Source organism: Aspergillus thermomutatus, assembly GCF_002237265.1.
Source record: "Aspergillus thermomutatus strain HMR AF 39 chromosome Unknown NODE_213, whole genome shotgun sequence".
NCBI lineage: Eukaryota > Fungi > Ascomycota > Eurotiomycetes > Eurotiales > Aspergillaceae > Aspergillus > Aspergillus thermomutatus.
The window spans coordinates 1-12,688 of NW_020798263.1; the positions used below are offsets into that span (position 1 = coordinate 1).

At 52.3% G+C, this 12,688-nt stretch overlaps 4 protein-coding genes across 4 annotated transcripts; 2 read left to right on the top strand and 2 right to left on the bottom strand.

Moving 5' to 3' along the window:
* Window positions 1-1,384: 1,384 nt before the first annotated feature.
* Window positions 1,385-2,203, top strand: CDV56_100404 (uncharacterized protein; the record flags this gene model as incomplete). Its single annotated transcript, XM_026754023.1, has 1 exon — window positions 1,385-2,203. A coding segment is annotated over one exon (819 nt), but the record flags the coding sequence as incomplete, so codon positions are not given.
* Window positions 2,204-3,249: 1,046 nt separating this feature from the next.
* CDV56_100688 (tRNA modification GTPase) lies at window positions 3,250-5,076 on the top strand (the record flags this gene model as incomplete). The annotated part of the gene is made up of 3 exons (XM_026754307.1): window positions 3,250-3,268; window positions 3,315-3,469; window positions 3,535-5,076. The coding sequence occupies 3 exons, from the start codon at window positions 3,250-3,252 to the stop codon at window positions 5,074-5,076; spliced, it is 1,716 nt and encodes a 571-aa protein (XP_026611656.1).
* Window positions 5,077-6,342: 1,266 nt separating this feature from the next.
* Window positions 6,343-7,415, bottom strand: CDV56_101164 (uncharacterized protein; the record flags this gene model as incomplete). Its single annotated transcript, XM_026754783.1, has 2 exons — window positions 6,343-6,491; window positions 6,566-7,415. 2 exons carry the CDS (start codon window positions 7,413-7,415, stop codon window positions 6,343-6,345), a joined length of 999 nt encoding a protein of 332 aa, XP_026611657.1.
* An 856-nt stretch (window positions 7,416-8,271) lies between these two features.
* CDV56_101460 (ankyrin repeat protein) lies at window positions 8,272-12,398 on the bottom strand (the record flags this gene model as incomplete). The annotated part of the gene is made up of 5 exons (XM_026755079.1): window positions 8,272-8,436; window positions 8,507-8,904; window positions 9,263-9,475; window positions 9,539-11,901; window positions 11,953-12,398. The coding sequence occupies 5 exons, from the start codon at window positions 12,396-12,398 to the stop codon at window positions 8,272-8,274; spliced, it is 3,585 nt and encodes a 1,194-aa protein (XP_026611658.1).
* Between the last annotated feature and the right edge of the window lie 290 nt (window positions 12,399-12,688).

The window sequence follows — 12,688 nt, forward strand, 5'->3', positions numbered from 1 at the left end:
ACCTCCCCCAGGTCGGTTCGGAGCCCCTCCACCACCTCCGCCGCCTGGTGTTGGCGGAGGCTGGCGAGCCAACTACATGGCTTCGCAATCAGCACCTTCTCATCCAACTGCCGTCTTGTCGTCTATTAGACCTAAGAAGAAACTTAAGGCTCTTCATTGGGACAAGGTCGATGCTCCACAGGTAACAGTGTGGGCTATTCGCGATCCCACTCCTCAAGCGAAGGAAGAGAAGTACAGCGAGTTGGCGAAGAAGGGCGTCTTGGACGAAGTCGAAAGGTTATTCATGGCGAAGGAGACCAAGATTTTTGGGGCCGGCTCCGGCACTAAGCAGCGCAAGGACAAGAAACAGATCATCTCAAACGACTTGTCGAAGACGTTCCAGATTGCATTGGCCAAGTTCTCTCAGTTTCCTGCCGATGATGTCGTCCGTATGATCATCCATTGCGATCCGGAGATTCTGGACAATATGGTGGTCATGGACTTTTTGCAGAGAGAGGAGATGTGCACGATACCCGAGAATGTCTCCAAGCTAATGGCACCTTACAGCAAGGACTGGACAGGGCCCGATGCTGCTAGTTCCGAGCGAGAGCAAGATCCAAACGAGCTCACGCGGGAGGACCAGATTTACCTTTACACTGCTTTTGAGTTAAATCATTACTGGAAGGCGAGAATGCGGGCCCTTGCACTGACACGCTCCTTTGAGCCGGACTATGAGCATCTCTCGGCCAAACTCCGCGAGGTCGTGAGGGTCAGCGAGACCCTGAGAGACTCAGTCTCCTTGATGAATGTTCTTGGGCTGATCCTGGATATCGGTAACTTCATGAACGACGCCAACAAGCAGGCTCAAGGTTTCAAGTTGAGCTCGCTCGCTCGCCTTGGCATGGTCAAGGATGATAAGAATGAGACGACATTTGCAGACCTCGTTGAGCGTATTGTCCGCAATCAATACCCCGAATGGGAAGGTTTTGTCGAGGAGATTGGCGGCGTCATCGGACTCCAGAAACTCAACGTCGACCAGTTGCGGGCAGATGCCAAGAAGTACGTTGACAATATCAAGAATGTGCAGGCAAGCCTGGATGCCGGCAATTTGAGCGATCCCAAGAAGTTCCATCCACAGGACCGCGTGAGCCAAGTCGTACAGCGAAGTATGAAAGATGCCAGAAGAAAGGCGGAGCAAATGCAGCTTTATTTGGAGGAGATGGTCAAGACGTACGACGACATCATGGTCTTTTACGGAGAAGATAATACAGATGAAGGAGCTCGACGGGACTTCTTCGCAAAGCTGGCTTCGTTCTTGCTGGAGTGGAGGGTAAGTTTCTTCCTGTGTCGCCTCCTATATGACCGTTCATTGTGACGACAACAATCATGGCTAATCAATTCCTAGAAATCGAAAGAGAAGAACATCACACTCGAAGAAGCCAGGAAGCGTACAGAGGCTTCTCTGGCCCGCAAACGTGTCAATGCCGGCCTCGCCAACAGTTCTGGTGCAGGCGATGCACCGCAGTCTCCTGCTACGAGCGGTGCCATGGACTCTCTTCTGGAGAAACTACGTGCTGCAGCTCCTCAAGCTAGAGATCAACGTGATCGTCGTCGGCGCGCCAGGTTGAAGGAACGTCACCAGGTTCGCATTGCTTCAGGTCAGAAGATGCCGGACGTCACTGCATCTGAGCCCGAAAATGGTGAAAAGCAGGCGGACAGTAACAGTGCCACTCTCGTGAGCAGCAATAATGACGCTAGCGCCACAGAGACCGGCCTGCTGAGCCCGCCAAGTCAAGAGACCGACGTAGACACTCATGCGAAAGAGCTGCAGATCTCGGAGAGCGAAGACGTTGCAGACCGCGCTGCAAGCATGCTGCAAGGTCTCAGGGATAATATGGATAACAATGGAGAACGTGCTCGACGGAGAAGAGAGAGCGCCGAGGAGGAGCGTCGGAAACGCAGACTGAGAAGGAGGAATGGAGGAAATGCTAGCAAAGACAGCGCTGACGGTTCGATTTTGTCGACCGTCCCAGAGCCCACGACACCACCGCCCAATACCGAAGCCTCAGCACCGAATGAACCCGGCATGGTCAGCCCTTCGAACGAGGAGGACGGGGCTTCACAGCCTCCTCAAACTCCCTCTATTGTCGTTTCGCCGAACGCGGATATGCATGATAGATCACCTGGTGACGAATCTTCCCACGATGGCTCGCCACCGAATTAGCCTACAGAGCAGTCGGGTTGATCTATAACCCATGATTGCTGTGTCCTCGCCCTTTTTTGCCCATTCAAAATTCCCCGAACTCTCATAATATAATGTTTGATTGATAGACTAACTGATGTCGTCTCGGAAACATTTCCCTATGTCTCTCAGTGTATAATATTCCCCACTGTTACTTGTCTTCACCTTTTTCCTCTTCTTCTTTTCCTGCTTTTTGATCACTGCAGCCCTCTTCTTTCTTTTCCAGTCAACAGTGGCAGCACGGCCATCTCTTTCCTTCGTCTTCTACTTTTGTTCCCGAGCATACATTCATTGTGATTTGCTTTGAATTCATCTTTCGACAGTACATCGTCCCACCTACCCGTCATCCATATTTCGGCATCTCTTACTCTTTGTTCTCTTCTCTGCATATCTATCCCGACTTCTCTTCTTGATTCTATTTCTGTACATAATTTCCTTCCGTTGTTGACTGTCTTTGTGCGTGTTACTTCGGCAGTTCGTGCTTTTCCTGCCCTGGCACGACCACTTGCCCTTGTTGTATCTCTTTGGCGGTGGATCTTGAAGCGTCGGTTGTCTGGCGTATGGCTCGGCGTCTTTCGGCGCGCAGGCGTGACGAAGTGACGCAAGTGTCGTGCCCTTGAATATCCCCCATGCATATGTTGGCCCCCTGGAAGGTTTTCGCATTGACCAGCGCGTGGTTTGTTGCTTTAAGGTCAATAGATCAATGGTGCCATTCACTTCAAGCAAGGTTCCTAAAGCCGGAACTACTCGGCAAGTAGGCTGGCTATATGCTCAAGGCTCTTTCATAGGACATTAAGAGGATGGCCTGTCTAACACGCAGACGCTGTAAATAAATGGTAGTCACTATTTCCAACCCAAGAAAATGTATGGAATCACGTGACAGAGTATCACTCCATGATGGATAAAATATGAGTATCAGCATTGGTTCTCCGCCTTCGCTCCTTGCAACATAGCTTTCCCCTTAATTGCCTGCGCATGCGAGCATTCGCTTTTTGGAGTCTACGACGGGCTTTCACCTTTCGCCCGTCATGGAGCCGATGTTCTTGCGTAGCGAAACCAAGTCATGGAACCGCTCTTGATCTAGCACGGCCAGTCCAGCGGAGATCACCCAGCGCTTGCCGACACTTCTCTGCATCTTCGAGCTTTCGATTTTCCTTGGAGGCCGATTCAACGATATATGCACTCTCTACTGCCCCCGGTAGAGCAGCGATTGCGGTTGTACGAGTCTCTGGTCCCGCATGTGTGCAGGTATGTTAATGTTGACAATTATTCCCGAAGCGCAGCTGACACCTACTCTTCGGCCTTCTGAATAGATCTATCGGGCCCTTTGTCCCAGTGCACCTCTTCCTCGCGCGCGTGTTGCTGCAGTACGCACCCTCTACGATCCTACACAAGAGCCGTCCGCCAACACAGTTCTCGATGCGGGGGCTCTTGTCCTGTATTTCCCTGGACCCAAAACCGTCACAGGCGAGGACGTCCTCGAACTGCATCTTCACGGCGGCCCGGCTATCGTAAAGTCGGTGCTGGCGTCGATCGCCCGCACCAATCGGCCGGAGAGTCTGGTCCGCTATGCAGAACCGGGCGAATTCACTCGCCGAGCGTTTATGAACAACCGGCTCGATCTGCCGCAAATCGAAGCACTGGGCGATACGCTCACCGCTGATACAGAACAGCAGCGGCGCCTTGCTGTTCGGGGCGCCAGTGATGCTCTTTCGAAACGATATGAATTGTGGCGCCAGCAGTTACTCTATGCGCGCGGGGAGCTGGAGGCGTTGATTGATTTCTCTGAGGACCAGTATTTCGACGAGTCGCCTGAGGAGTTTGTTCGCTCTGTCGCAGGACAGGTCCGCGCGCTGCAGACTCAGCTGAAATTGCATATCGAAAACGCGTCGAGGGGAGAACTCCTGCGCAATGGGATCAAGATTGCCTTGCTTGGGGCTCCTAACGCAGGCAAGAGCTCACTCTTGAATCGGATTGTGGGCAAGGAAGCCGCTATTGTCAGTACCGAGGAGGGGACTACTCGGGACATTGTGGATGTTGGGGTTGATCTCGGCGGCTGGTACTGCAAGCTTGGCGATATGGCTGGGATCCGGTCCGAGAATAGCGATTCCACCGGTCAGGGAACTGTGGCCATCGGAGCAGTTGAGAAGGAGGGTATCCGGCGCGCCAGAGCCAGGGCTCTGGAATCGGATGTGGTTGTGTTGGTCGTCTCCCTGGAGGAAGGGACCAGTGGCTCGCCTTACCGACTATCCGTGGAGCGGGAGGTGATTGATGCGGTTAATGATTGTGTACAAGCTGCGAAGTGCATTGTTGTGGCCATCAACAAATGTGATCGACTGCCTGCAGCAGATCGGTCCGGCCAGTCACTGCATGAACTGAAGGTGAAAATACGGACACTGTTTCCAGCCGTTCCGGAGAAACGCATATTCGACATATCCTGCCACGAGGCCTCGGAAGGGAATCTACCCGAGCAATCAGATCCGGGGAACATGCAAGGATTCCTACAGGGCTTGATTTCCACTTTTGAAGAAATTGCATCCCCGGCGGGAATGCAAGGGGATGAGAATGGACAATATGATATTTCGTATTGGGAAGATTCCTTGGGAGTGACCCATCGACAAAGCTCTAATCTACAGAGATGCATGCAACACTTGGATGATTTCCTGAACCAGACAACCCAAGCCCAAACGCCCCAAACTCCCGGCTATGCCCATGATCAAAATATTGAGACTGAAGTTGATGTCGTGATGGCGGCTGAGCATCTACGATTTGCCGCCGACACTCTTGCGAAGATCACCGGCAAAGGTGAGAGCGGGGACGTGGAGGATGTCTTGGGCGTCGTATTCGAAAAGTAGGTTTCCGTGTGCGATTATGATGATGTCGCTTTGTGGCTAACGTCGGGGCTTGTTTTAGGTTCTGCGTTGGAAAGTGAGATTGCATGTATACTCGTCGACCTGGCGATCTTATGCATCTACATCGTTGCATCGCTTCCTCCCAAAATGGGGCATTCCCATCCCACGGCCCATATCCCAGGCACCCCTGTTTGTACCAACTCATCATGATCAGGCGAGCAACAAGCTCAATCTGGTCAATATATGCCGACAGATTCTACTCTCGAGCAATATTTAGTCGTCGTCGCTGTGCACGTCGTTATATCCGCCACGGCCTTGCATAGATGGCAAGTCGAGCAGGACGTCAGTGCAGGCGTGGCAGGTTACCGGATGGGAGGGCTTCGTGGATTTGGCGGGAGCGTTGTATCCACCTCTTCCCATTGACGTTTGTGATGTGAAGAGGAGAGCAGAGCAGAGGACCGGTCTGAGGTCCAATTCTTGTGTCGTTTCGAGTTCGATACTCGAGTCCAAGGGCGTATCGGGTAGCTACCAGTAATGAAATGTACGCAAGACTGGCAGGACTGACCAAGTCAAGATGATTGCGAGATCGTAGATGTTATGCAGTCTGAAATGAATGGAATCTATCTGAAGAGACTACAATATGAAGATGCCTACTATTTATACTCTCTTGTATTGAATATATGTCTGCCTCATGACACAAACCGGCCAGGCACCCACGGGGCAAGCCGGCAAGAATGAGCAACCGCGAGGAAAATGACTAACATTCTGCTTTCCAATCTTTTGAAAGTTGGTCTATTTTTGCAACAAAGTCTTGTACGTATGTACTCTGATTCGAGCTCATTCTCGCACATTCCCGATCGTTCTGTGCGTGACTTCTGTCCTGGCTGTGGGTGCGAGATTCATCATCACGGCTTAGCTGCGTGGACATCGCGGGACGTCCGCCTTACAAATCCACAGAATTGAGTTCCGGGTCGCTGGTAGGTTAATCAGCGAGACTGGAATACTCATTTACGGCTTCAGGGCAGATGACAGGGCGTTCTTCAGCTCGAGTGGTGAAGAAATTCGTAACTGCTGCTTATCGTTGAGTCATACTTGGATCGACGGGGAAAATGGCTGGTTTCCTATAGGGTATTTGGTGGGATCTCGTCCTGGTGTTAGGGCAGTGCTGTTAACAATATTTGTTTTTCAGATGGAGGAGGATGATCTGGAACTGATGTTCATTCTATCTTCGACATGCAAATGTGATCAATGAATAATTGATGAAGCTAACTAACCTCCCCCGTCCTCGCCGGCCTTTCTGATTGCTTTGAAGATCGCATATACAACATTCCGTCTCTGCTTCTCCCCGACAACCATACAAACTGCAGTCGCCATAACGGCATCATGGGCTCTGATGAGGGAGCTGTCATGATTGCCTCCTACATTTGCATTTGGCGTGTGCGGTCCAAAAACCCTGGATACCTCTGCCTCGTAGATGACCAGGACGCCATACTTTTCCTTCGCGATGCTGCTGCAATACTGAGCGAGAACCGCTTCTCCTTGGCTTTGATCAGTGCTATCATCGCCAGAAGAAGGTGGTACCGAGCAGTCAGCTTGAGATGGTGCCATGGCAAGCAGCGCTTCGACCACTTGTGCTCTGCGGAGAGACTCCTCGTGCCCTTCCAGACGAGGTCAACCCCAGCGTACTTCCACTGATAACGACGGGTGTGCGTGGATAGTGGCGCGATCCAACACAGCGCTATGGCATCGTCGGCACGCGCAGGTCGATGACCCGCATCCGGATCGGGATCATTGTCGGAATGACCGACTGCCTGCTGCGCATCTTCTTTACTGGTGTTCCCTTTCTTCTGTATCCGCTTTGCGTTCACGTCTCGATGGTACTGCTTGCCCGTTTCGCGCCAGAGTCGCCACGTGCGCACTTTGTAGCCCTTCAATGCGAGGTCGTCGCCGTCGTCGATGCGGTTGTCAGGGTTGCTTCGTCGGCTCCAGCTCACTGCGCCTCTTGGGTCAATCGCTGCGACCATGTCTTCCCCGAACTGGAGATTCCAGCGTTTCCAGAAGACGGAGTTGTGGATGAGACAGATGGGGGGTCCCTGCTTGCTACTGCCTCGTCGCAGGGTCCGCGGGGGTCGGTGGAACGAGATGTAGGGCTTGTGGACGAAGAAGCCATTTGGATCTGTCGCGACTTCGGGATTTTCCTTGAGGAACTTGCGTCGTTTCCTCGGTTTGATAGGAAGTTGGTGCGGTGAGATCAGGATGCTGTGCTCATTTTCTGGGTAGAGATGGTAGGTAGATATGCTGCTCTGCTGGGGAGCTTCTGGAGACGATGACACTGAGGCCATTTTCCCTACCGCTTGCGTTCTGGGGACATTCCCGTTTGCGCATGTTCAAGAGAGTGTTGCCATCTCTTATATAAATTTAAGCCCCCTAGCAGTTTCATTGAAATTGATGGAGGGAGACTTAGCCATGCACAACATCTGGTCGGGAACGAGATCTCATCCATCGATTCTCTTCAGATCGAGCACGGGTCTCGAATGACAATGATGCCAAGTGCATGGAAAAGGGGTGAGGACTGTGAGAAGGCTGATAGCCCGGCACTAGAATACGAGGTGTTTAGTCTGTTGACCCAAGCGGACGCCATCCGACCATCGAAGCGTTGCTTTTCAACGATACAAGCAGATAATTATCAGCAAGTAGATACCGGATGAAATGTGTTGCTTAAATTTTCATATCATGTTTTGTTAGTTTCACTGTACGGATGGAATCTGTACAGCTTTCTCGACGCTGCATCATTGAGAACAGCCTCAATATCAATATGCCCAGCAAAAGGTACTTGAATAAGCGCCGGAGTGCCCAGAATGATCAGAATGACTCGCGTCAAGTCATGTACCGTCTGTTGTGGCTGTGTACTATCAATCATAGACTTCCAAAGGATCATATAGCTCTGCACGTCTGTGTCTATGCAACGCTAATCGATGCTTCGATGTGATGCGATAAATGTATGTCGCGGGCTGCCGTCGTCTTTACCAGTTGGCGGACTATACCCGCTGCGAGATGAAGCGCCTCAACTTCGCCAAACACTTCGGCATTTGCAACAGATGATCGCAGCTCGGACTCGTCTCCACGTGCTGATAGAGAGCCGACGGGAATCGGAATTCGCGCCCACACCCAGGCTCAGGGCAAAAGTATGGCAAATAATCATTGGGCTTGGTAGCACTCGAACGCCATCTCGTGAATGTCACTAAGCCCCACGCCCTTTGCGCAATTGCCCGCTTCGAGATGGATCAGCATGGCAGAGAATGATCCGAATGCCCGGTAGCAGCCGAAGCATTCTTCGTCACGCGCGTCGTGCGAGCGTTGGTGCTGTTTGGCGTTAGGATACGTACGGTAGGTAGCATTCGAGCAAGGGCATCATAGGATAAGGGGGACGAACCATGCGGTAATTGTTCTCGTTGGAGAAGTACCGGTCGCAGATATTGCACCAGTTGTGGCATTGTATATCATGCTGGCCCAACTCGTAGGCCGAGGGAAAGTATCTTCTGCATGGTTCGCACAAGCAGTGCTGTTCATCCAGGTGGTCTTCCAAGTCGCGCTGAGACGGAAAGTCCACTTCGAATTCGCAGAGATGGCAAATATGATGCCGATGCGAGTTCCGCAAATGATCGCGTTTGGAAGCCTCTGAGACGAAGACCCGTTCACATCGCCCACACCAGAAGTGGTCCCATTGACAGTGCTCGGCCACTTCGGACAGGTAGTCAAACTGGCTCCGGCAGATGGTGCAGGTGTATTCAGGTCCATAGTAGGAATCTACATCCTCGACCACATAACGACCTAATTGAACCATTTTAAATGGGATGACGAGATTATTCGAATGGCAATTAATGGAGAAGGAAGTTCTATGGTAAATGGTTGCGAATGGTTGATCGTGTACTGTTGATAAATGCTCGGCAAGTGGATAATCGGCGCAGCTCCACTTGCTGGAGGTTTCCCCTGATTGAGATCTCAGTAGATCAGAAATTATATGATATTATTCTATCAAAACACCAACATAATCATTATGGGTATTATAGTCGTCAACACAAAGCATTCATTACATGTAAAGCCCTCCTTCATCCTGAAACTTGCCCCTCGCACGCAGTATATACAGATGAAGACTCCGAATCCGAGTTCACCGTACTAGTTGGCCCACAGCCAGGGTCAACGGAATCGAATGTGGATAGCACCGGTACCTCTGATGTCGTCCCCCGACTTGGTTGTGGTGCGAGTACTTCGACCTCAGTCTCAGTTTCACGAACAGCAGAAACTGGAGAGCCCCTCCAGTACGGCAAAGAGTAGTCGAACCAAGGCTCCGAAGTAGCCCCAGTGTAAGAAACACTGGGCTCAAGTTGACGGGCAGCTCTACCTGATGAAGAAGACTGTACAGCTGCCTCAAACTGTCTGGATTGTGGTGGACTGCTTTTCAAACCTATGCTGGTGCGTCTTCCTCCGCGCATATGCTCTGGTGTAGCGGACCGGCTCGGGGGCAGTCCTTGCTCGAGGGTAACAGGCAGCTCTTGAGGTGCCATGGCCGAGGGCTCAGCGCAGGGCTCTGGAGACCGAATCGTCAAGGATAGCTGAGGGGCTATTGCCGTGCCATGGAGTGTTCCTCCTACAGCTGGAGGGGGCTGGAAAGCAGAGATCTGGGCCTGCGCGGCGAGTTGCCTGCTATCTCGGTGCAACAACCGCCGGACTTGCTCCTTCCGCTCCTCCGAGATGATCGCATGAGGAGCGAAGCCGATTCCTGCGGCGTCGAGGCCGAAGCTAGTCCCATCGTTCGCCGATGCAGGCCCACGTTGAAGCAACAGGGCCAGAACGTCAGGATGTCCATGATACGCAGCGTAATGGTGTGGCTGCCATCCGGACTCGTCTTTCCGCACGACGGATGCACCGTGCTGAAGGAGAAGGGATACTACGGCGAGATGGCCCCCCATCGCTGCCAGACACAGTGGGGAATCTTCCTGTGGCCTGGTTTCATATGCCAAGTACAAGGGGCAACCTCGACCAAGGAGGTTTTGAACGGCTGCTGCGTGGCCGTGGCGACAAGCGACTCCGAGAGCCCGGTCACCCTTGGCATCTCTAGCCTCCAGTGAGGCTCCCTTGTCACAAAGCAAATTGAGCATATTCATTGATCCACGAGCGGCTGCGATGTGAATGGGTCTCCGCTGGTCGATCTCTGTCTGCGCCTCGATGTTCGCGTTACTGATGAGCAGTAGTCTGGAAATCTCAAGGCTGTTCGCCAAACAGGCGTAATGGAGAGGGGTCAGACCGTCCTGGCATCGTGTGTCGACCGGTACACCCCTGCGCACAAGCAGCTCTATCACCGCAAAACGCGAGTTCATGGCCGCAAGGTGTAGTGCTGTTCGCCCTAGTTTGTTGGTTGCTGCCAGTACGCCCTTCTTCTGACTCAGGAGATCCACAATCTCGGTATGTCCATTGAACGCGGCCCAGTGTACCGCAGTCATGGAAGCATCATCCACACATTGAGTCGAGGCTTTACGTCTGAGCAGCTCCTGCGCCACCAGAAATCTCCCCATTGCTGCGGCGCAGATGAGCGGCGTCCTCCGATCACTTCCAAGTGTGTTGATATTTGCTTTGTTATCCAGGAGCAGTTTCATCACGCCTAGATGACCTTCTTCGCATGCATAGTGCAACGCTGTCATCATTGCACCATCTCTTGCTTCTAAATCTGCGCCACACGATATTAAAAGCTCTACAATTGCTTCATCCCCTCGCTTTGCTGCAGCATGCAGTGGCGTCGTATGATTTTCCGCTCGCACATTTACCTTGGCATGGTGAGCGATCAACAAGCGGGTGGCTTCAAGCTGGCCTCGACCAGCCGCTAGCCAAAGCGCTGTCCTGCCCCGGGCATCTCGTGCCTCGGGGTCCAATTGCTCCAGAAGAAGCAGCTGAAGGACGTCAAAATGGCCACGTGAAGCTGCTAGATGGAGAGCCGTAGAACCCCAGGCATCCACAGCATCAAGTCTCGCATTCTTCTGAATAAGCAGATTGACCACTGCCTCGTTACCACAGTGCGCTGCCACCAATAGTGCTGTCCTGCGAGTACTCAGATGCCGTGTCTCAACTCCATGCCCACTTTCTATAAGCATCTCAATGTCAGCCAAACCTCCTGACTGAGCTAGTTTCACGATCAAAGGAGCTGTAGCCCCTTCAGGAGTGGTGAGGTCAATGCTCGTCTTGAGATCTTTTTCGTCAACAGGTCGTGCTACTCTTGATGCCGTAGGGCTTAAACCAGGCGACCTTGAAGAGCTTGATGTTAGGCTGCTTCGACTGAATTGTCGCAAGACCGAACGTATCTTCTCGCGCTTGGACCCCAACGGAGGACGAGCACTTGATGGTGGGTTTGAATCCGATTGCGATCGTCGAACTTGACTCTGGCTGTACTGGCGCGGAGCATGTTGCAATGTGACGCTCGTGCTGTGACCATTCCTCAGAACGATCGAGTCGTTGGGGCGAAGCGGCACCGAGAAGCCACCCGTCTGCGAGTAGCTGCGACTGGTAGTGGCTGCACTTGCATAGCCTTCATCTATGTCCGATTTTGAACGGAAGTGTTGGTCTGCATAACGGATTGAAGGAGAAGGGGCAAGCACTCGGTCCAAATCAGAAGCGGCGTTGCTGACGGATGGCTGGTAAAAACTCCAACTCGAACCGTGTGCGTGGGAACCTGCGTAGCTGGAGCCCCGAAGAGTGGCCGTATCATCCGCGACTTTTTTGATGATCTGGCGGTTTTCCGCTCTCCGGAGCAGCTCGACTTGCTCGGATGATGAGCGACTATCGCGATGTCAGCATAGAACGTGCATTTCAGGCACTCAAGGCTCCGACCATTGGCATGCCTGTAGGAGCAATTGCAAGGCCACCACCTGCGCATGGAGTCTTTCCTGGTGACCTCGCATGACGTCCTCATTCCAAACCACTTTGACGCGAGCTCTGAATCCAACAACAGAGTCCTGTCCTGCTATGTTTTGGACGAGGGACGCTACCTCTTCCGAAAGAACCTCCATAACCGCTCGGCAGCCATCCAGTGCGACATTCAATCCTTCAATGTACTCCTCAGATTTAGTCGGTCCACGGGCGTTGAATTTGGCCCAGTCCTCTAGGTGAGTCAAAGCCGATTCGATAATTGATAGCTCTCCGATGAGTGACTGGATGGTGAGATCGGCATTGCTGAATCTCCCTTTCAACTTGACTAAACCCGCAGTTGTCTGGGAAATGACTTGAGCGATTTGAAGGACTCCCGAAATTGCACCGATCCAGGTGAAAGGGTCCATGGAGAAGATGGTATTCTGGTGTAGCTATAAGTCCAGCATTGGTCGGGATAAGATCAGTGGAAGAAGATGTAGACAGCAAACGGCTCCTTAGATTGAAATAGATACCAGGGACGGGGATTGCATGATTTTGTCAATAACAGAAAGGAACAATATCAAAATGAGGATAGAATGACAAGGGGGAAGGATGAGAAAAAATCAAGAAAGACTTCGAAGTGCACAGCCAAGCTGCGGCACTAAGTTAGAGTCGCGAAGCTGCAGGCTGACAGTCACGGACGAGGCTGAAACCGACG